Genomic DNA, 24,832 nt, shown 5'->3' with positions numbered 1-24,832 from the left:
TGCATTATTCTACAAGCACTAATTACTCATGCCACAGAAATCCATGTTTTGTGAATCTTGTGTGCCAGTCACCAGAGAGAAGGAATATTATTACCCTTTTGACCCATGTCTGTATGCTGAAGGGACTGCGTGTGAGTCAGTGCGCTGCTGAATATCTGCCAAAGGCAGATGTACACTGTGCAGTGGGCAAATCTCTGCCATGGCATGGCCGAGCACAGTGTCACAAATGGCAGCACTGTGAGCCAGTCAGCCAGCAATAAAGTTTTGACCTGTGACTGGGTGGTGGGTTACCTTTGTCTTTGCTGGTGACTTTTTCACTTGTTGCGTCTTTGACTGGGGCTTTCGTATTTGAAGGTTCTCCCTGCCAGTTGTGCAATGGATTTTCTCCTTGCAGCTGTTACTTTGCATTGCTGTTAACACTCTTAATTGCGACTCTAGTCTGACAGTTGTTGAGATAATAGTTTTTCACTGATCAGAGTTCAAGAGTAATTAAAGTGTATATAGCTGTTGGTGAACTGGTTCACCCAAGAAATCCTGTCATGCTTATGCAGAAACTTCTGTTAGAGGGTGAAATGCACATTATATTTTTTAAATCTAATTCAAATAAATATTCAAAATTAGTCTAGCACAGCCTTGCTTCAGAGACTTATTTTGCAAATATCTTTAACCTGAATTTTATTGTGTTGTTTGCTAATAACTTTTTTCATAGGTGTGCAGCAAATACACAAGTAGGCTAAGTCTACGTATTTTTACAAGTTGCTTACATGTATATTCACACTGAATAGTGAAAAGGCTTTGTTGTCTTGTGCACTTTCATGATGACAGTATTCTAGGTAGTTCTTTATCTTAAAATACTTTTAAACTGAGTTCCCCTCAATACTAAAATAGATCAGACCATTTATTTATACCCAGAAATATTTTTGATTTTTCTGTGGGTTTTTTGTTTATTGTGTTCTTATGCAAAGCAGACTTTTTCAGTGCTACTGAAAAAAGCATAAAATTAAGAGCTTTCCAGGTTTAACAGAACAGGCTGAGTAGGAAATTAGTTTTGGCAGCATGCTGAGATGAATTGCTAACTTGGATTTTGTTCCCTTTGTCTGGAACAGCTCCATTGCTGAGACTGGAAGTTGGATGCTAACTGTTCAGCACTTTGTTGTCTTCCAGAACCATCACTGAGCAAGTGATGTTTTCCAACCAAACCTGAATTTTTACAGCCAAACCTGGACTCTGACACAGATATTTCACATTATCCTCAGTCTTACTGCTGTGATCCAAGTGGCCAGTTGCAGATAGTTGTGAAGTACTCATGTAGCTAAATTTCAATCTATAAGAACAGTTAAAACTCTCATCTCACTTGACTCGTATTATACCAGTCCATGCATATGATACCTGACTGCCTTTAAAATATTTGCCAGAGTTTTCAACATATGTGCACACAAACATCTTTTGAGATCAATATCATGCTGTTTCCAGAGGCTCGGCCAGAACAGTGTTTTGATCCAGCCTGTTTTGCTTGGGTGCTGAGGTTCTTGTGTCATAATATAGGGCTTATTGGTTGTTCTGAGGCAATATCAAGGGGAAGAAAATGGTTTATTACAAAAGACTTTCCTATGGATGAATTTTGGAGAGACATTATGGAATAATAAACAGTATTTTTTCAAAATGGTCTCAAGCAGTCCAGTTATTTTATGCTTGGAAACAGCAAAAAGCTTCTTCCTAGGCTTTCACAAGCAGTAGTCTTGCTGGGTATTCACAGCTACATCTTAGTCTATTCTTTGGAAGTATTTTGCATCTTAAAAAATATGAATGTATTCTAATTATTTTCTGGGGTTTTTTAGAATAAGATGGATTTCTGAAAACATGATCTTTTTTTTGACAGAATAATTAGAGTTGTTTAAAGCCATTTTCCTAAAAATTGGGGTTTGATAGTATTTGATTTTGTGCTGTCCTCTTTCTCCACTTCTAGATCATCCAACTGTACTGAAGGTCGATGACAGGCAACGGCTTGCCAGAGAACGGAGAGAAGAGCGAGAAAAACAGCTAGGTAAGGCCTGCTCTGATTTTTGTTGGTTTGTTTTCAGTGGACTATCATTTGCATGCAGTGTTATTGACAGTTTACTTTTAGGGGCAGTCAGCAAAATGATAGTGCTAGATATGCAATAGTGTAATTTTAGATGCACTATCGTATGTTTAAAGCAGACCTTTTAGTTCATCAGTACTATATCTCTCACCTGTTCTATGAATGTGAATGAAAAGTAGGAATAGGTTTAATTCTGAAATCATGCACGGGAGTTGCTGTGATGTAAATGGAATTTTGAAGTTCTAGAATATTTTGCCGATTAAGATCAGAATGCTGAATATCATAAAATAGAATTGTAGAACATGTTGCCATGGTTTGAATTTTTATATGTAAACTTGGGGTGCTTTTTTCTGGTCAAACCTTTAGTAGGTGTCAGATAGGTGTGCTCAATATCTTATGTCACCTGTAACAGTTCAAGTGAATAGTGAAAACTACTTAACAAGTGACTACTGACAGACAGTACCCTGAGTGTGGTGGTGAACAAATTGAAAATTATGTGAGGCCAAATTGGTGGCTTTCTAAACAGCATTTATGTTTGACTGCCACAAAGTTCTGTGGTAATTAGGAGGTCAGGAAATACAAGTATTTCCTCTTTTTTTATATTATTTCTTTCAATGCTGGTTTGTTCATAGCCCTTGAGAAACAGAAGTTCTTTATTTCTCATTTCTAACTTCTGAAAGTTTATTGAACTATGTTATAACTCCAGTCATAATTATGCTGCTTTTTCTAACCTGAAGAGCCATGATTAACTGTCCCCTAGGTCTTGATAGCATTTATAGCCTCCCTTCTTTGCATCACCTTATAACATTGCAATAGCCGTGCATGAATCACTAGGATTGTTTTGGAGGGGAAAAAGAATCTTTGGTTTGCTCAAGGCATAACATGACAGGATGTTTGCTAATCCCTGAAAAACTGCTCCTGGAGTTGAGGTTGATGGTATGTGTAGGCTTAGTTTCTTTAGGTTTCAGAGCAAATGGATGTTACTGGTCCATTTCAATTAATTTTTCACAGATGATGGTTCCATGTCTTGAATTTGTTTTTTTTCTCAGGTTTTAGCCTTGTGTAATAACAATGCTTTACTTAAATGCAGAGAAAGATGCTTTCCTTGAGTTTAACTCAACTCTGATTTTTCTAGCTATTAATAAATGAGTATTTCTTACGAGAAGGACATGGCATCTGTTGAAAAATGTATTATTTTGTGTGACATGTTTCAAAAGCAACTCCAAAGCAACATCAGGAGTTTTAGCAAGTTGACATGGAATTCTTAATTTCCAAGTTGGAGGGTTGTGCATGTCCCTATAATGTATGAATGCATTGTATGTTCTTGCTTGAAGAATTATTTTGGACTAACATTAAAATTGAAAGTTGCATTGTACTGTTATCTGTATATTTGTCTGTGATGATTTAGGAACTGTCTCTTGAGATCTGTGTTCCAGTACAGCAAAGCAATGATTTTTACAATGGCACGCAACTTTATTTACGGTAATGTCAAGATTATAAGCCACACCATTTTCACTAAAATTTTGGTCCGAACCCGAAGTGCGGCTTATAATCAGGTGCGGCTTATATATGGACAAAGAATGAAATGTTGCTGTTTTAGTTTGGAGGACAGGTGTCTGCTGAGAAAGGCAGGAACTTCTCTTTGAAATGGAGAATGTAAACCCTCTCCCTCCAAATTATTATTATTTTGAAATCAAGGGGCTTTCAGGCAAAGATATGGGAATTAGGAATAACAGTTCTTTACTAGGGAAATTAAAATAGAAATACAGTACTACAAGGAAACAAACTGCAAACCCTGACAAAGTCAGAGTACAACCTGACACCCCGTCAGGCAGGGTGTTGGTAGCAGTCCCATTAAATGGTGGCTGCATCCTCCTGCAGTGACAGATGTGATTCAGTTGGAGCAGTGCTCCTCTAGAAGGTGCAGTTTCCCTCCGGAGGTCCAGTGGTGATGTGGAGAAATCCGGTTTTCCTCTGGAGTCCAGTGGAGAAAGGGGCTCCCTTAGTGTCCCAAAACCTCTGTTTTTGTCTTAGTAAGAAATGTTGGGCTCTTCCTCCTGGCTGGAGCAACTTCCAATGGGATGCAGTAATTTTATCAGTCCCACAGTGGGACTCAATGGGCAATTAGCAGAAAATGACTCGCTGGAGGAAGGATGGGTTATGAAAAGATAAAGAACAATGCCCTGCCTGGTTTCAATGGATGGCCCATTAGCAGAATATCTGCCATAGAGATAAAGATCACTGCCCCCACCCTTAACAGATGGTGATAGAACAGATACCTTTTATCACACTCTGTATTGTAACCCAAGACAGTTGCTGACACCCGGAAGTGTGGCTTATAATCAGGTGCGGCTTATAATGTACTTTTCTTCCTTTTTTTTTTTCTAGTGCAGAACCTAGATAATCAGTCACTCATGTCGTGTGAACTGTAGCAAAGAAATTCCTAAGCTGTCTCTCTTAAACATTAAGTTGTATAATATTGTTACATAAATGTGTCTTGCTAAACATTAGAGATGGATTTTGTTAATACTGGGACATTAGCCATGCAACAGTAAAGCAACTGAAGGAAGGAATTTTAATTTTTTTCAATAGAATTAGGTTGGATTTAAGCTTAATTCCTTTCCTTTTGATTCAGGGGATCTGTCAGGTTTAGCAAAGACTTCTTTTTATACAGAAGTTGAGAGTTTCAGTCATACCTCAAGTAAAATTATTCTTTGCTCCTAAAGGGAAAGGACAGAGTTCAATTCTCTAGGCATAGAGCTGGTAGTAATATTTTTTTGTACTTTCAGCAACTTGAACTCCTGGAGGTCATGTTATCAGTCTTTTCAGGAAAATTAAGACCCTTCTGTTAAGAATGTGTGGAGTACCATTTTAGTAGGGATTATGTGTATTTACTGGGCAATGTTCTGATATTAAAGGAGAGTTGATTTAAGACTGTTTTTCTTCCCCCTTTCTTTTACCCTCAAGGTGCAATTTCTTTCGAGTTCCACTGTGCTGTAATAGATTTGACTTTCCTGTGGTAAAGTGGGTTAGCATGTGCTCTGAACTCCTGAGGAGTTGCTTGTACCTGGAAATAGTATTTTAGCAGTCTTATCCTGCTTAGCACTCTTGGGTGTCTAAGTCTTGTTTTTAATGAGAGTTTAGAAAGTAGGAAATGCTGTAATTTTTGTTGTCTGGATGTATATAGCATATATGTGCTGGGACTGTCAGTATCTGCTGTTTCTTGAGGATCATGTTGAGTCACCTAATTGAAAAGATTAAAGAAGCTTCTACAAAAATGCCCCTTTCACCTTTAGTGTATTCCTGTTTTGTTTAGAGAACATTGAAGATACACAGGGACACAATCAGCAAATCATACTATCAAGAAGGAATGATTGTTTTAACTCTTTCATTGTGGGAAAAGCATTGCTTTTGAAATGCCATGTCAACAATCCTGAAATATTAATTCTTTGACTTCTTTTTGTGCAGCTCATTGTGCATGATTAAAGTTGTATCAATTGGGAGGAGGATTTGCTTCAATTTTTTTATTCTCTTGACCATTTAGTAATATGTGTATTGTTGATGTGCACATTCAGACCTTTAAAGGATTATTGGAGTGATTATACTTAATGTTCTAAGTAATGCTTCCAGTATTGACATTTGCTCTTTAAGTAACTGTGTTTTCATTTTTGTGCTCTTTCCCACAGTACCTATGCATGAAAGTTAACATCTGACCTTTAAAATACAAATATCAGATCTCTCTTTGTGAAACTAACCCTCTTGGATTGTGCAAGACAGAAATCCTGAGAGGCAGTGCTAGCTGTCACATGGGTCAGAGTGAAGGGAGATCACACTGTGGCTCCAACTTGCCACTTTACATGTGTCAGGCTGAGCAGCTGTGCTCTGGCACTGGATGCTGAGACACATGTTGGAACTGACTTATTTATGAAGGCAACCATGATAGATGGCCTGGTCAAGCTGGAAAATGTTCCTGAAAACTGCTGGTTTTACCTCATGCGGACTTTACCTTTCTCTGCCATTCTGATTGTATCTGTACTGCCAAATTAACAGTGCTGAAGAGCATTCCCTGGTGTTAAAACTTAATTGTTCTTGTTATAAAGCTGTTATGATCGATCCTGGCAGGGTGTTGGCTCCAGCCAACTAGCTGTCTGCTTTCTGATTCCCAGACAAGGTTTGAGAATTGGAAGGGAAGGTCCATGGGCTTTTCTGCATGTGCTGGTTAAGTGCTGTCACCGTTTTGGAGGGCAGAAGTTTAGTAGTAGAGGTGAAAGTTGTTCTGTGCCAGTTAGTGTCTGATTCCAGAACATAGACCTGGTCCCCCCTAACTAGAAAGAAAAATCCAAATGTATTTTTTCCACATGGAAAATAACTGTGATTTTAAAATGGGTTTCATTCTGGTAACCTTAGATAGTGACCCAGCAAAGAGGAAGAATTGTCTTGTTATTACTCAGCAGTTTCTGCATCCCTAATTCTTGAGAAAACTGTTTTAAGTCTCACTGCTGTGCATGTTTTATCTACACTAATCGTGCTTGAAGACTGACTTTTTTTTAATTAGAATTGTGATCCTGACAAGGACACATGGTTCATTTAGTTCCTGGTGTTGGGAACAAAAGATGGTAATGCTGCCTTTTGACTTAGCACACTTCCTTAAATGAAGAGGGATTAATCTTAGCTCTTAGAATATGTCTGAGTTTCAAGTTGGCTAAATTCATTAAATTCTTAATACTTACAATGCCTAAGCATTAAAACAATATTTTATGGATCACATTATCATGCAGATTTCTCTCCCATTTGAAAGTGATCATTGGCAAAATACTAACCTTAATGAAAATTTTAATTTTTTTTGGTGAATAAATTCCTTCTGGTCTATTTTCTTCCCTGGCACTTAGGGTCAGAGCTTTATCTGACATTTCAACAGAAAAAAAGCCCCACAGAAACTGGGAATCATTGACCCTAGCGTATGAATAATTTTGGGATCTCCTTGGAGAACCTGAACGTCGAAAGGGCTTATAAGACAAAAAACCAATTTTTAAGGAAGACTAGTTTAAAAATGGCTGTGATGAATGTCCCTCAGAGCATGGTTACTGGGGAAAGGTTGGCTTAGAGAAATCTCACATTAACTTCACCTTTAATTACAGCTCTGAAGTTCACCTTCTAATTCGTTCAGTCAGCCACTTCTGTGTAATGTCCCCATTTTTAGGTATGGTTAAAGCATCACCGATCCATTTTACTGCTAATGCAGCAAGGAGGCAATCACAACCTCAGTGCAGAGCTGGCACTGAGCAAAGGTGAAAGAGCAGTCAGAGGAGAAAGCTCTTGCTGAGGTCAGTGCCGTAAACTTAGAAAAGACAAAGGCTGGAAAGCTCGGCAAAGACTGTAAGGTCTTGGCTCAGGTAAGCTGTCTGTCTGAGGTGGATTCAAAAGGCAGACTGAGAAAGTGTGGTGCTAGATGGATCTGCATTTGTATAGGTGGTAAACCAAAAGAAAAAAGACTGAAGTGAAAAGACAGCAGAAGGGATAGAAAAAGAGAATCTGGGGGCACATTCTTTGCTTCACATATGTAAACAGAAAATAAAGGCTTTGACACTTAGTGCATGCTCCTCCTTCCCTCACAGCCTAAAACCCTGCAAAGAATAGTTCTCTGTATGTGTGATTGAGGAAAGAAACTACAAAATTATTTCCAAAAAAGAGACGTGCATTGTTTGCAGCTAAAGTCTTCCACATTAAGTTAGTTAATTCCAGTGTAAAATCAATTGGTTTAAAGTCTTATGTCTCTTATTATTGGAGTGTCTCTTTCTTGACTGACCTTGTTTTCTCTTGCTGTTATTCACTTCAAAAGTGTCAGAAACACAACCTTAATTATGTTACTTTGTAATGTAATCCAGCATTACTAGTTTGCGCACAAGCAGAGGGTATTCAACAGCATGTCTAGGGCTCAATTTGTAATCTTGTTTTTATGCTCTAATTTTGCATTCTTGTAGCACGTGACTGGTTCAAATATATTGATTGCACTAAGGAATGGAATAGAAAATGGATCAGGCTATGACTTTCATTTGTACTTTCCAGCTTTAAAGCAATTGTTCCTGTGGCATTTAAGCTTTCAGCATGCAGGTGCTATCTGAACAATGACCAAATTTTCCTTGAATGAATCTTGCATGTTGTCAGACCGTGTGTGGAGTTACAAGGAGGGGAAGGATTGTGAACCTGTTACTGCTTGGATCATGAACCAAGGAAATGCCTTTTTGTTGGACCATACCCGCCCTGGAATTCAGTGTTGGCTCAGCACCTGGAAGAGATCTTAGCACAGTTTCTGGAGATACCAACATAAAAGTTGGTATTCGTCTCTGCCACATCCTCAAATTGGCTGCTCTTTCAGGTTGACGAGACCTTTTAGAGGTATCTTCAGTTTCCTGTAGGCTCCTATGCTGATTCTTTCTGTCAGCAAGGCATTTGATATTGTGCTTCCAGAAGCACACCTCTGTATGCAGAATAGAGCTTAATATCCCTACTTTTTTACCTTAGAGCAGAAGTCTAAAGAGTAAACTTTTTACTCTACAAGACAATTTATTCATTTCTGTTTGGGGTAGCAGGAAAATCTTTCTGAAAATTCATAAATAGGGACATAAGGATGAAATAAAAATGTTCTAAGCTTCTTATTTTTCCTGAAGATATCCTTATATATCTAAGGACACTAACTTATGTCACTGTATTTGTCACCTACCTTATAAGAGACAAGAACTGAGCCCTTAAGTTCACATAAGAATGTCAGTAGTGCATATAGGAAGAAGTGAAAACAAAGCAGATGTTTTTGATTCTCTAATAAGATAAAATGTAGGAACTGATATTTGAAAAAAAATTAAAAGTAGTTAAGGTTATACCTCTATCTGTGGAAAAAAGTTAAATTCATGAAAATATATATTACAGTTTTTTCAGCACACAGATGTATCATAAATTGTACTTTCATGTGCTTGTTAAATTCTTGGTCCAAGCATTACTTTAGTAACTTCCTTATGTTAGCAGATGAGTACATATTTTCTGCTGCCTTTTGCATGTAGCCTAAAGGTGATGGAAAGATGTAGCTTTTGTATTTGTTTTGAATCAGATCTATTATTTTTGTTAAGAGTTATTCTTGCCAAACCCTTCCATTTGCTTGGGTTAATCCATCACTAATGTCTCTTTATGTTATTGAGCCAACTTACTGTGTCACAAAAGTGATTTTTATCACCCCTTCTTGGAGAAGCAGAAAGCTGAAGATAAGTGTTCTATCCAGAGGTCCAGCATTCTGATTGTCTTAGCAACACTAAGAATGTACCTAAATATCTTTTCAGCTTTTATCTTCTTGAATTTAGTCTCAAAGTTCAAATGTCATATTTTTATTACTTTTTTCTAAAGAACATGACAGAATGAAACCTATGGTAATCACCATGAACAGTCTCTCAAGAAAGTCTAGCCATTTGCATTAATAACAGAAAGAACAAATAATCTCCATATTTTTATAGGCAAATTAATATTCCAGTGACATCAGTTAAGAAAGCTGGTTGGGATGGTTTGGTTTTTTTTATTTATTGATTGATTTTCAGTAGACCAAAGAGGTTTTTTTGTGCTGAGTTGCCATTGTAATCAGATTTCAGGCACAAAAGAATCAGCTCATCACAGGATCTGTGGAAGTCTTGTGGCTCAGGGCAGTGGCTTATCTTGATATGATCATTAGAGTCTGTACACAAGTAATTATTCATTAAAAGTTGACATGCTGCAGCTAGCTGGATTTTCATGATTATATACAATTGTGCTTCTTAGGGAGAAAAATTCGTCTTGTGTAGGGCTTCTTGTTTAGTCTTGATTAGCTCTTCTGAAACTTGTTTGAAGCTGTGCCTAAGTGGAATCATGTGACACATTAAGGTTTACCTTTAGGCTACTTTGATGGGTAACTTCCTTCTGTTGGCCCAGGTGCTCGAATTGCCATCCCAGCCACTCCTATTGCAAGGGATCTGTCTTGATCAGAAAAGGTGAAAGTTATGATAGTTTTATGATTGTATTGTTGGGGTTTTTTTCAGTAAAATTTTACAGAGAATTGTCATTGTTTGTATAACAGAAGTTTGTTCACATACAGCTGACCTCAGTATTTTAGGCATTTTAAGCTAGCAAAAAAATCCATAAAGTTTTTTCCATGAAGATACTGTATGCTCAAATAACTGTTGTCAACTCATACTAAGTAAATTGCGATTAAATAAAATCAGTGTGTGGCCAGGGTATGTTTTAATACATGAAGAGGGATAAGGCTATTATCTATGTCTGAAGAAAGAGTTCAAAAGGTTTTCCATTTACCTTGGTTATTCAAAATGTATTAAAGATTTCATTGCATAAAGCAAGTTAATCCTTTTATTCTCATTTTTCTTACAGCTGCAAGAGAATCTGTCTGGTTAGAAAGAGAAGAGAGAGCACGGCAACATTATGAAAAACACCTTGAGGAACGCAGAAAGAAGCTAGAAGAGCAGAGACTAAAGGAAGAGAGAAGGCGAGCTGCAGTAGAGGAAAAGCGAAGGCAGAAACTAGAGGAAGAGAAGGTAAAAACAAATGTTGTGGTAACACTTTCAACTTCTCCGTCATAAGATACAGTGCTATCAACCTTTTTCTCCAAGAGCTGATGTAAAGAATGCAGCATGGCCAGTATGGCACAGTGTGTGGAAGGATTTTAAGCCTTATTTGCACAGGTACTCTTTCTGTAATGAATCAAATGCGGTGTGGTTGAGCATGCGTGGATTATAGTGTATGGCACTGAGCAAACTCATGCAGAAAAACAAACTGGCTCAGGTTTGTATGGTTATCTGATAATTCTTAGCCATTCAGTTTAAGGGTAGTTACATATAAGTTGCCCTGCGAAAACCTTTTCAAAAATGAGTGTGTAATGAAATATGCTCTTGGCTGATTTGTCTCAGTTAAACTGGGAAGTACATGCAGTGTGGTCCTATGTAAGTCACCGCATCCTTGTGGGTGTTTTGTTTCCTGTCTCTCCCACTCTTCTGGTATTAAGTAGATGGGAAGGAGCAGTAGGATGTGTTTGTGTAGTTGCAGGCCCACTTAAACAGATTTTACCTTATCAAAACTTTGGTTACCATTTTATCTTTTTTATGGCTTATTTGCTGCTTAAGTTTGTTCTCGTCTGTATATCTTAAGTAGGCAGCGTGTTAGTTTAAACACACTTGTAAGACCCCTACTTGGTTTTGTCCATCTCGACGGAGAGTAGCAGGGTTTGATGAGGAAATAAAGTTAAAAACCCAATGGTATCCAAATGTATTATCCTGTTGTACTTAAGGAACGACATGAAGCTGTTGTACGTCGCACAATTGAAAGAAGCCAGAAGCCAAAACAAAGACAAAACAGGTGGTCCTGGGGAGGAGCACTACACAACCGCATTAATAACACAGGTAAAGAGGGAGGCTTGCTTTGCTTGCCAGTTTCCCTTCCCCACCAGTCAACTGGAATTTACTTTTCTTCTTCTGAAAGGAAGGATGATGCAGTGTACGCTAGCTTGAATTCTTTGCTCTTGGTCCTATTACTGCTAGCAGTGGCATGTTTGTGACATTCTTGTGTAGCAAAAAGGTAACAAGGAGAAATGTGAACAAAAGTTACAGCTTGTTTCCGTAGTTGACTTGTTCTGTAACTACCTTGCTACAGCTTCTGCTTCTGCTGCTTTGCTGTTGTTCGTGTGTATATGTGGGTGTGCTGTGTCAGTCTTGTGGTATGAGCTACTGTGGCAGATGCTAGCTTTGTGCCTCAAAGAGCAGGTCTGGTGGAAATGACCAAATACTGAGATTAAAGTAGACACAAGGAAGAAAAATTGTTCTTTGTAATAAGCAATCTATGCCTTGCATTGAAATTTGTGGAAATAGCAGTCCCTTTTCCTCCCCTAAAGATCGGCAAATTAAGTTTAAGTGGATTTTAACTACATGCTTTTTTCCCCAGTTGTCTTCTCTAAGTTAATCTGCCAATCATTAATGTGTATATGCCCTGTTCAATATGAATCAAACCCCCAAAAAGAGAACTTTTCCTTTACTTCTTTTTACAGAAAGTGATCCTTAAAGTTTTTTTCTTCCTAGTCTAATTTCAGTGTCTAACCTCTCATCAGGGGAGGAAAAAAAGAAAAGTTGAGAAAAGAATGCTCTGAAATCTTTGTCATACATAATTTCAATAAACAGTTATTTTTCATAAAACATTACTTTTTTGCTTAACTTTGAATAACTTGTTTGATTTTTATTTCATTTTCTGTGAAAAATCATTGTCTTGCATTCTGTCCCTAGGTTATTTTTTTGAATCATCATTCACCTTTCTCGATTTAGCAGGCCTGGAGCACCACTTCAGATCTCTGGGTGGTGCTAGAAAACCTGGTACATAATGCTGTGGTTTGTTATTCCTTTACCCATAGCTAGTTCTCAAGAAGTGAGATCATCAGTAACTAAACCACCCTCATGTAGTTGCAATGCATGCTTAACACCATGCTGATAGATTAGAACTGTTTTAGTATCAGATTTTTCATTATTATTTATTTTTATGGTGGAGAGTTACTGCTGGCTGACTCTAAAGATTTGGCACAATTCACTGAAATGAAGCATAATATTCTATCTGCTGGAATTTAAGGAGAGAAAATTTGAATATTTTGTTATTTTCTAAAACATTTTTGGCATACTGCAAGTAGGATTTACAATTATTTTGCTCATGAATACAGACACATAACCAGCTGCGTTGGCTGTTTCGTTGCTCATGAGTATTTTAATTCTTTTTTTTGTTTGTTTCTTTTTTGGTTTTTTTGGGTAAAGAAAGCAACAATTTTCCAGGCAATAGATTGTATTTGGCCTATTCTACATTTATAGGATTCATATTACCAGCACTTATATGCAAATCCTTATGCTGAATGTCATTCATTTAAATAAGGTTCATTGACACGATAAATGTTGTCATGCCTAACAGCAGAGGTGATTTTCAATATTGTCATTTGTCATCTTCAGAAAGCCAATTTATGCCATACACCCTTTTTGCCAAATGTAGAAACTTTATGGCTGTACTGATACACTGTGTAGTTTCTCACTGGCAGATTAGACGTGAGATCAAGGTCCCCATCCCATTCCTACAAATATTGTTCTGTTCTGAGGAAGGCCGAACATCTTGTCTCCAGTAGTGACTTGCACAGGGCATTCTCCAGTTTACCCCATAGATCAATTTTGGATCATATTGACAGCCTACAGAGGTCTTTTTCTTAGTTGCAATATTTAGATTTCTCCTTCTTAAAACCTATTTCTGAGTTTTATTCCCCTCCCAGTATCCAGTCTGCCAGTTCTATGCCCTCACCAAGTCATTCTAACATTAAAGTTAGAAAATAATCACATGGAGTAGGGAGAATCTTTCTTCAGTCCAACCAGTTATAGCCAATCCTGTATAGTTCATAGATCTGGAGAGCATTAAGGTGTTTTTCATGTACTTTATTTCTATGATTTTTTTTGTATGCAGCAAGTATAATTGAATCTATAGGGACAGAACAGGTAAACACAATCTTAATACGCTTGTCATAAATAAACAGTTGCAAATAATATTTCAGCAGCAGCATCCTTAATGCTGTCATTGTCCTGAGTTTGTATCTGCTTTGAAAACAGGATATGGACACATTTTTGCACACACAGAATATGAATCAGCAGAGCAGTTAAGCATATGCTCAAGGCTAATTGCATTTCAGCAAGGTTGAGTGCTTTGCTGAGTAGTGCTGAGGTTCAGTACATGCTAAAATGTAAGCAAAAGCAGAATTGATTCTCACAGAATCTTTTGGATGTCAGATTTTCAGATGAAAATTTGTAATGGGGAAGGGGTAGCCAATGCATGGAGCTTGGAGCTCTTTTGTTTGGGTTTTTTTTTTTTTTTGAGAGAGAAAAAAAAGGGCACAGCAAGCTTCCTGTGACACACATATGCACTAAGTGTATGCAGTCTCTATTCTTGAAGTAACCATCAACCCCTCAGCAGGACGCAGATGCTGACTGCAATAGTTGTGCAAATGATGTAATACCACTCTGAAACGTAGAGAAACTAAAATCGAAATATAAATTTTTTGTGTAATGCATGCCAAGTAGGCGCATTACAAGTACTTTCCACAGAGGTTGATGTTTTTATATCTGCTAAGGTGTGTGCTGAGCTGGATTTTCAGCATGCTGAAAATAACTCTCGTGGGTGGTTTAGCACTTATACATAGCTGTGGGATTTTTAACTAAACCTTTTAATTTCTTTTGTGCTTACCCTCACTTCCTTTTTGCACTAGTCTTCCCTTAATCTTTCAGCATGGTATAGTCACAGTATTTACCATCTGCCCTGTCACCTTTTATTCAGATGCTAGGGTGTTTTTTTCAACTTTGCATTTCCAAGCATCTTGGTCCTTCCATGAAGCTTTCTATTTTAAGTCGTGAGCAAAGATTTTCTGACAATATTGAAAGTCCCATTGAGTGATAATGAACAGAATATTTTACACATTTGAAACTTAAACTGTGTTGTGCCCAGTCTTTGAGTCACCTCTTCAACATCTGCTGAGAAATCCATTCTATTTTGGAAGTTCTTGTGGTAGAGCAGGAGTGACCTAGTCCTGTTTTCCTCCTCCCAGTAGTGAGCTAGGAACTTGCACTATTGCATGTGGGCTGTCAATTAGCATTATCTCCATTTGTTTTAGATCGAGACAGGCGGTCTGTTTCAACAATGAACCTTTCGAAACATGTTGATCCAGTCATAAACAAGCGGCTCTCCTCCTCATCGGCAACATTACTAAATTCTCCAGACAGAGGTACAGTTTTGAAGAGAAAAGCATTAAAAGAGCAGCAAGAAAGAATGTTCTATACTGATGTATTACTTTGCACATAAAACAAGCTTCTGAAGTCGTTTTCTGTACTTCATCTAAGTGGTAGTGAAAGACTTCAAATGTGACAAGTAAATGGTTGAACATTTTTTCCTGTGAGAACAAATGAATCTTGTTTTTTTTAAACAAGAGAACTTACCTAAACAATTCTGCTTTAGCAAATGATAAAAGCAGTGCTTCTGTCAGGTTTTTAGTAAATGAGGTACAACTATTGAAAGAATACATCACTCCATAGTGCATGCATTCATGTGGTGACCTTTTCTTTGCATTAGACCATTTTGTCATTATTTTATTTTGTTTTCCTTTCTTTTTTGGTAATAGTTCTTGAATGTCTAAAAACATGTTGCATGAAGCTTTCAAGCAGTTACTTTATTACCATTTCTGGTTATTTTATTATAATTTCCAGTTATTTTTATGGAAGCCGTGTGGGTGTTCTTCATATTGTCTGTTTATTGACTTTTTGTGTCCAGTTATTTCTCAAAGATTGCTTCATTTCAGTGTACATTTTTTGGTGTTTACTAGTCTGAAAAATTATAAACTATCAAACTTTTAAAAATTAACGTAGCTGAATTGCTGCCTCTGTTCTGAGGACTTACGAGATTTAAGCATTGAGCTTAAAAGTTTTATAAAAGAATGTCTCTTGTGTAACTTGTGCAAAGAGCTTTACAGTAAGATACTTGGTAGGGATTTTTTTGTCCTCTACTGAGAATAAGTTCTGTCCCATTTTAAGCCATAAAATTATTTTAAAAAGCAATTTTTAAATGGACTTTCAGTTGTCTTGTCTGGTTGATGTCATTATTTGTGTGTCTTAACTAAGTTCCAAGTTTGCCTAGACGTGTATATCTGGTTGATTCATTGAGCCACGTTCATCCTAGTAGGCTAATCTAGTTGTACAGTCTGATAGCTTGTGAAAAATGCAGTAGTACATTAGGAAATAATTTATTCTTAAGCACCAGTAATTTCTTGACTAAATGTTGAAATCCAGTCAGTTTTATTTTTATTGGCTTTTCAGGTGTGTAAATTTTTTGCAAATGGTTCTTTGCCTGGAGATGCTTTTTTGAGGAAGGATCTTGGTGATGTGGGCAGGGGAACAGCAACAGGCATTAAGTGTGAAGGATAGTCTTTTATGGACTGTAACACAGTGTTTTAGTTTATGCCACTCATTTCAAGTTCAGGAGAAGTTAAACTGAAGTCTAATGGTAAGGACAGAAAAGGAATATGGAAGTGATGGCATATGTCAAAATGTTGAGGCATTCTTTGCTTGGCATTTTTAAAACAGGACAGAACTCTTTAGGAATCACTTGTGACTTTTGCAGACTCCAAGACAGAAAGTAAATCCAAAAGCTATAAATGCCTTTTCTCATGCAAAGTCACATACTTAAATCTAGTTGAGCCATGTATCTGGAGAAGTGGCACTACTCTCTCCAGTGGCTTCAACCTCTTAAGGCAGGTGCTGAAAGGGAGGCTGTGGCTGCCTGCTCCCCATTTCACCTTCCAGAGGGCACCCAATCGCACTTTGTCTATAATACAGACTCCTAGCAGAGAGCTAGAGAGCTGGAGATAAGGATGATAAGCTTACCTACTAAGTGGCTTATAGCTGTCGACAAGAACTTGTCATCTATTGAGCAGCGCCTTTTTATCATTTGAAGGACAATTTTTTTTTTTTTTTTTTTTTTTTTTTTTTTTTATGCAGCAAAGGACACAAGTTTTCATTAACTAATTGGCTAAAAGACTGGTTAATTTTATTTCAAGCATCGGATTGCTGTATAGCTCTTTGTCACAGTTATACAATTGGGCAGCTAGACCAGGCTTCTCATTATGCTTTCATTTAACTGTAGTTAGTGAGTAGTTGAAACTGTAACGAAACATGAACACATATTCAGCTGGAGAAAACTGCAGCTGACCAACAGATTTTGGCAATTATGCTCTTTAAGGAGAGCTTAGCAAGGGGATAATACTTTTCATGAGGTATGAGTTACATACTTTAAGTTTTGCAAAGCTTGCACACTCCCCTTCTCTGCAGTGATTTTTCTTTTAAGCAGATGATGGTCTCAATCACTGCATCACCATTTTCTGCAACCATTATAGAAGATATTCTAGAAGACTCCAGTATTGTTTCCTGTTGAAAGAGCAGTTTCCCCCATTCCCCCATCTATGCCTCACCATATTGTGTATGTGTATAAGCAAACACCACATTTATCAATGAGTCTCCTTCCTGGTGCTCGTCAGAAGGCCTGTTAAATCCTTGCCTCCCATCTGTTCCTACAACTAATCAAATGCTGCTGTTTGCTTACTTGCAAATTATTCTACTGCTGCTAAGGCAACTTCCAGTGTTCAGGTTGTATATCCTGAAGACAAATACAGATTATTTTAATCAATTTACTTTTGCCAGCTTCCTGCAACTTTGTGTGTTTTTTAGTTACAAGTTAGGTTATAAAGATCTTTAATCTGTTAAAAATGACCTACTTGTGGCTGGGGGTAAGGGTAATTCCTTGTACCAGCAAGACTATCACAAATGTGCTTCCTGTGTGAAAAGGTAGCAATAAAAGCTGAGAGTTGGGTTTGTTCAGACTGGAGAAGAGAAGGCTTCAGGGAGACTTTACAGCAAAAGGGTCCCCCAGGAAAGCTGGGGAAAGACTTTTTACAAGACATGTAGCAATAGGACCAAGAGGTAATTGCTTCAAACTGAAAGGTTTAGAGGTTTAAGGAATAAAATCTTCACTCAGAGGTTTGAGGTAGGTTGCTAGAGGCTGGTGGAACAGATTGCCCATAGAAACTGTGGATCCCCAAGGTCTAGCTGGGTGGGACTTTGAGCAACCTGGTCTAATGGTGGGTATCCTGGCCCATGAGAGGAAGGTTGGGACTAGATGATCTTTCAGGTCCCTTCCAACCCAAACCATTCCAGAATTCTATGAAATAGCTTTTAGAGCGATAGCTTAACACATCATGAGAACAAATAATACTGCTTCCCCTTGTCTGTCAAATGGTTTGAAAGACTAAATCTTGGGAATGTCACCATGAGGCATTAAAAAGAAAAAGTGCAAGAAAAAACCACCTGACCTCATTGTCTTGCAGTTGATGTTATTTTGGGATGTTCTTTGTTTGGTATTCAGTTTTGCTCCAGTGTGGTTTGGACACCAAACTGAAGCTGTTCAATGCGTTCAGGTATTAATACTCTTGTAGTTGAAACCAGTGGGCAAAAGTTTGTCTGTTCTAGGTGAATGGTGGTGCTAATCTGTTAAAATATGTATTGAATGTGTGAAGCGTGATGCTTTCAGGGAACTGTGCATTTGGAAAATTCAGTACATTATGACCCTGTCCCACAAAGCCAAGGTGCTTCAAACAAACTCTGATCTAAACCCATTGTAGAGAATCAGGGACACACCACTCCAAGGTTCTGGCTAAAACTATTTTGACATCTCTGAACCAAGCCTATTGCTTATACAGAGAGGAAAGTTTTTGGTTTTAGTTTGTTGTTGTGCATATCAGCTAGCTGACACCCAAACACTGCCTCAGTGCTTCACCTGGATGCTGTGGACACATGATTGCTTCCAATAGGGAATAGGGGATGTAGATACAAGCTTCCCTGAGTTAGGGCCAAAGATAATTAAACCATACTCATCTTTAGGGCAAGGCACATGAGAGACATGACAGGTGAAACATTGGTGTTCTAAATCATCAGTCTCTTAGCTGTGTCCTTGAGATTACTTCATCTCTGGGGGCTTATATGTGATATAAGGCCTGCAGCTGGCCCACAGGGCCATATTTTCATTGTGACATTTACTTGTCATGTGAAGATAAACTCCAAGAAATGGATGGTGTATATAGTACTGGTTTACTAGCGTAAAATATCAGGGATTACTTTCTGAAGTTGTGTGATCTTTATGTTAAACTATAGTAGAAGAGTTCTCCAAACTCATCCACAATCATACCTATTGAAGCCTGAGACCACAAAGAATTGTCTTGTGACGGTAGCTTTAAACAGTGATCATACTGAGCATTGTGCCTGGAGAGTAAAGGAAGCAAAGACTTTACCATTACTACATCCAGCTTAATGGTAGCTCTGTGATTTCTTCATTGTTAAACTGCAAGCTTAATGATAATGTGTGTGCTGTAATGGAGGTCTCTGTAGGGTATTTTGTGTGCCTGTATGATCTCTACCATTGCAGAATGGAACCATTAATCACTAAAATTTCTGGCAATAGTACATCGCGTGAAAGGACAGTTAGGAAAGGAGCCTGCTGTGTTTGAAGAGTCCTATATTTCTATAGTAATGCCCCTTATTGCATTAGTGGAATTTAAGGGAGCAATTTGAGAAGTGCAAAACAGCACTGAAGGCAGATTAAGCAGTTATATTTTCATAGGAGGAGATTGAGATCAGCCTCTCTTTTCATGAGGCTCAGCAAGGAGTAGATTAAAGACAGATTCAGAGTTTGTCTATTAAAAGTGATGGATCTCTTCCTTTAAAAATGCAAATTAATGTAAAGTTTGTTACAGTCACTTCAATGAATGTTATAGAGATTGAACCTCATAAATACAAGCTACAATTTTGTTGCTGCAAATGGTAAACTAAGGCAAATGAATGCTGAGATATAATAAGACCTGATTTTGCTTGCAATATCAAGATTACTGCTATAATGTAAGCTTACTATAATGAACTACTTTGGGAGCTAGCTGAATGTTTTGACTTGTGATAGTTACTATAAAACAAGTTGTTGCATTGGAATATCAAGGAAATACCCTTTTAAATACAGAAAGTAACTTACAAAATTCTTCTAGTTAATGCTTCACCGTGATGTTTAATTAGTATTTTAAAAAGAAAAAGTAAAGAAACTTTGCAAGATAAAAGGATTATATTACCAAGCTATGTTTGCATTAGACAACACTGGGAAGTAGCAGTGTGATTGCAGCCAGGTCAACATATAGTGTGTTTTCAAAACAGAGCAACTATATGAAAAGTTGATTCTTCTTACTGTTCTACATGGAAACTGATTATTAGCAGGATCCTTGGACAGAGAACGAATGATCACATATATTTATTGTTTTCTGAAGATTCACCTATTACTGAGACAACTGTAGCTGCTGAGCTTGGTATCCGCAGTTGAGACACACTATCCTTTTGCAATACTTTGATAAAACCTTATTGCTCTTCTAGTAGGGAAATTATCCTGTTATTCCTAACATGGAATGTGACAGATGTGAAAAATATCCATATTCATTTGGTAACAATTTGCTTTTATGCCACAGGCAATAACACAAATAAGATGTTCAGATGTACATATTTCTATAGGAATTCTTCTGCTAAAAAGGAGGATAATAAAATGCAAAACACTGAACTATCATGGGCACTTTCAAGAGTTTAATGGTATCCATAGTGAGGAAATGGTACTAACACTCTGCAGCATGTGGCTATATGTGAAGTGTTTGATCTAACCTCTTGCTTGTATGGTGCACGTTCAGCTCGCCGTCTTCAGCTCAGTCCATGGGAGAGCAGCATCGTTAGCAGGCTCCTGACGCCCACACACTCATTCCTGGCTCGGAGTAAAAGCACAGCTGCATTGTCTGGAGATGCAGGTAATCTTATAAGAACAGAGCTTCATGTCTCAGACACTTATTTTTCCAGACTCCCTGCCGGATGTTGTGAAGTCATTGATCTAATTATGAGTGTATGGTAGCATCTCAGAATGAACATGAACACCCGTGATTAGTGTGCATGACAGCATGAAAGCTTCTCTGTACAGTTGTTTGCTACATCTTTCTCCTACTACCTCTTTCTTACTTTTGCCTCTTCATCAATGCAGTAAACGAATACAAAACATGCAGGGCAACAACATCACGCTGACCATGGCTGTTTTAGGAAATGCACACCTTGTTGGAAAGAGCTGATTTAGCACATCCACTGCTAAAGCTGTGAGCTGCTTGCTACAAAGGAGTTTGAGCCACTACCAGAGCACTTTCCACGTGGAGAAAGTTAGACTTTAATAAAGATAGGCCCTGGCTACTGTGCATTTAATACCTGTGAAGGTAAATGTGCAGGTTTAGCAAGGTTATAATAATTGCAAAGTTGTCTGCCAACCCCAGAACAGCCTCACTGAAGGAAGATTAATGTGCAGAAATGCGATGATATCACTAGGTGGTAATTGAAGGCCCATGTAAAACTGTATTCCAAATACAACCAGGGCAGGCTAGCTCATCATGTATTTTAGGCAGGTGACAGCTGCCTCTTCTTTTATCATAGGATGTTTTACAATCATCCACTGGGAACTTTACCATTGCACCCTCAACACGTGCAGTAATATATTATCGTAAGTCTAGGCAAGTCTTTCTTGTCTGATGTGAACAGGATTTTTATTCTAATTAAAGAACATAGAAGGTAAGAAGGAACAGAGATCTGCTAAGATTACTTTTAAAGAAGCTTTCACTTAAGAACTCTTATAACTAATTAGGCTGTGGTATGTTTCCACAGGGGTAGAGCTGTAGGAGCAAAAATGTGGATGATAATCTGCAAATAGTAGAATTCACAAGCAATTAGTAATAGAACAGTAGAATCAAGAATTATTTTTTACTCTTCAGAAACAATAGTTTGTGAAGTTAATATTTAATATCACCTATCGAGAAGGGTATTGGAAATTCAGCTCCTTATTAGGGAACGCTTGAGAAGGCAGCATGTAAATGGTTACCATCCTGGAGCAAGCATGAAGCTTTTTGTGACTGCTCTTGTTTATTCTGCACAACCAACTCTAAACTGAGTGGAATGTTGACAAAGGCTACAAGTAGCAGGAAAGACTGATTTGTCAGTTCTATCCAAGGCAATCCCTGAAATGCCTTCTTTGTGCTAACTGGAGCTGTACCACCAGAAGAATAATCCATCTGCTCATTATTTTCCAGGTATTATTCTCAAGGAGCAATAACTTCAGCCCCTTCATACAGGATGCTTCCTGGAGATTAATAATCAGATGATGGCAATGGCTCACAGCTGTGCTCTGAGCACTCCACTCATCCCAGCCTGCCATTATTCCCTAGAAAATTACATACCTTGCCCTTTGGATGTAAAAACAAATTGCAATGTAAAGAATCCAAACTGAGTTAAATATGGATTCTTGTCCTTAAATTTGAAGTGAGCTATTAGGGACATCCAGTGAAAGAGTACCTCTTGATTTTTTTTCCAAATAAATCCTTCAAAACCAAAATGTTTTTAAAATAGGTTTCTAAAAGCTCCTCTGAATAGATCTAATCATGTTAGTACATGAATTATTGGAAGTGCTACCTAAAGCATTTTTTGGCAACTTCACAAATGAAAATGAACTGTTTCTCTTTTAATACTTGTGTTGTCATCCTTGGTGGTAACTTCAGATAATCAGCATGCAGAAAGGGAATTGAATCACAGAACAGGAGCCACATAAATTATAAGCGGTGTAAAGCATTATGCCACTACCTCTTATCTGATTTAGATATCCTCTACCAAAATAAAAACACAAACAAAAATCCCTGTTTTCTTGTTTCTTGCTTGTTTTAAAATTAGTCATAATTCCTCATTAAACAAAAATCCCTATAAACTATAAGGCAAGAATTAGTGCCATTGCTGTAACACTTACATGAGACTCTTTGTTCATAATGTTAATCTCTTGGTGCAATAGAATTTGCAGCATTAGTACTGTTAAGTCTATGAGCTCTTCCTGTAACAGCAGCTGTACTTTTGTAAGACTAGAATAATTAACTGTATGTGGAACTGCATTCTTTCAAGTGTGCTCAGAGAGGGATATACAGGCAAGAAATATTGCTTTGGCTTCGTTTGGTTTGGCTTTTCATTAAGGAAATAGAGGATGTAAGTTTCTTTGACATGGGGAAAAAAAGAATAGGAAAGATACTATATAGAGCCCTATTTTTTCCTCAAGTGACATGCTGGATAATAATTGTGCTAAGACTCAATTAAATGACTAGAAGAGACAAACAGGACCAGAAAAATAAAACTTCACAGTAATAACATAGTTTTTTTCCCAAACTTCTCCTTCAGTTAAATAAAGTCCAAGAACACCTTGCTGCAAGAAGTTTCCCATTATATGTTTTGCAGTTAAAGTTCTCTTTGAAGATAAAATCAGAGCACTGTATATCTGATACCTGCTATTGTCAGATCTTTTGGTAATAGTCTTTTTGTTTGTGCAAACCAACAAAAGCTACCATCCTGGTAACTCAAATACTAATTTCCAAGCTGATTTGTTGTTGCTTTATTTTTTTTAATGTGTAAAATCATTTGCTGTTGAGAATGTATTTGAGTAAGTTGCTATTCTAGAAGTATCAAAAAATATGATGGGCTAAAATATTCCTAAAATGAAGAATTTTTAAGAACAAATCACTTGCTGTAAATTGTAGACAGCAATTTCACTGATTTCCTAGTTGAAACTCTTTTGTATTGTCAATGGGTTCTGATCTTTGTGTGTATGTCTTCTTGAATTTTTCTTTACTTCCAATGCAATTTGTAGGCATTCTGATTTCATTCGCTTTCTATTCTGAATGTAATTGAAACTCATTTCAGTTTGTGTACTAAGCTAATCAGCCATAGTTTCTACTGCTTTTTCAGAACCACCATTGTACAAAAATTTAACAGGAAAATACTATTTCCTACCCAGTATCATGGCATACTTCTTAATTTTTTAGAAAGGAATTATTAGTTTACAAATGGAAAAGTGCATGAGCACCTATTGAACTTGCATCCTTACTGTACCTGTGGCCAAGCTAATGTGTCAAATGATGGTTCTGACTTGATAGTTAGTCACTTCTCTGTGCATTAATACCTTCTTTCTTTTCTATCTTTCTCGGTCATTTCTGTTCCTGCTGGCTTTCCTCTCTCAATTCTCCAATGCTACTCTGTAATTAAAACTATTAAATAACAAAACCAACCAACACCGTAGTTATCCCCGTTTGTCCCCGTTCAGCATCTTGCAGCCCCCTCAGTCCTCTGTCCTACAAGGCCATGAACTGTAGGAGCTCAGGAGAACGAGCAAAACTTTATGCTTCTACTGATGCTGTTGGACGTCGGAGAACAACACACCTCGCAGGGGTAAGCTTGGCAGCTACACATGTCCTTTGTGTCCCGTGCCATGGCCACCTGACTGCACTGCTTGTCAGGACTGGAATAGCTGCAGGGATGCTTCCTACCCTCTGCCCTATCCCCACCCTTTCCAGTTTGTGTCATAGTTGGCTGGATTTTAACTGCAACATGCTACGTTATGTGGTGGCACAGCCTGATTATGCACCAAAGAATCCATGTGGAAAAACACTGATGTTTTCCAAGCACTCGTGTTTGCAGATTAGATGTCTTAGCTTCTCACAAGGCACAGAGGCAGTCACAGTGCCCTGTTCTTAAGTGGATTCTTTGCTGCCATTTAAGGACCTAGATGATGTTGCCACTTTGCCTTCATTAGGGAACTTGTTTTTCCCAGCAGGCTGTTTTCACAAAGGTTTCAGACTTTGACATCTTCTGAGACATTCAGCTAATTCAGCTGAGCTCCTAGAATAAAGAGGGGGAATGCATGTGCTCACGTCTCTATACACAAGTGTGCAGAGTACTCTTCCTTCATCTGTACTTTCTTAGGAGACCAGCCTAGTAAATTTTCCCTTACTGGGAAGGAAGATGCTGGTTTAGGCGTGTGGTTTATAAGCAGGGCTTTCCACGGGTCACAGATCACTCTGAATGATTTAGTAGCACTACAAGGGCTGATCTGAGCTTTTAGGAAAATCAAAACAGTAGAACAAACTCATGTTGAGTGTACTCCAAGCCAGTGGGATGCAGTCAGACCCAGTTCAGATTCATTTGCTGAACCTGAGCTGTTATGTTTTTCTTATACTCTACAACCTGAGTTAGTTTAGAG

General features: G+C 37.8%; 1 protein-coding gene across 10 annotated transcripts in view; it reads left to right on the top strand.

The window, feature by feature from the left end:
• The window catches only part of MAP7 (microtubule associated protein 7), a 113,430-nt gene that overhangs the window by 65,482 nt on the left and 23,116 nt on the right, over positions 1–24,832 (top strand). For 5 of the 10 annotated variants that reach the window (XM_033055411.2, XM_033055409.2, XM_033055408.2 and 2 more), the window contains exons 3-9: positions 1,967–2,044; positions 10,481–10,644; positions 11,394–11,505; positions 12,379–12,465; positions 14,781–14,891; positions 20,424–20,537; positions 23,873–24,021. In XM_033055411.2, coding sequence (XP_032911302.1) covers positions 1,967–2,044; positions 10,481–10,644; positions 11,394–11,505; positions 12,379–12,465; positions 14,781–14,891; positions 20,424–20,537; positions 23,873–24,021 — 815 coding nt within the window. The remainder of the gene's footprint in view (positions 1–1,966; positions 2,045–10,480; positions 10,645–11,393; positions 11,506–12,378; positions 12,466–14,780; positions 14,892–20,423; positions 20,538–23,872; positions 24,022–24,832) is intronic. The other 5 variants (XM_033055410.2, XM_033055413.2, XM_033055412.2 and 2 more) reach the window with 5 other exon arrangements.

Source organism: Catharus ustulatus, chromosome 3, assembly GCF_009819885.2.
Source record: "Catharus ustulatus isolate bCatUst1 chromosome 3, bCatUst1.pri.v2, whole genome shotgun sequence".
Classification (NCBI taxonomy): domain Eukaryota; kingdom Metazoa; phylum Chordata; class Aves; order Passeriformes; family Turdidae; genus Catharus; species Catharus ustulatus.
Note: the sequence above shows the minus strand (reverse complement) of the source record. Positions and strands in the feature narration are given on the sequence as shown.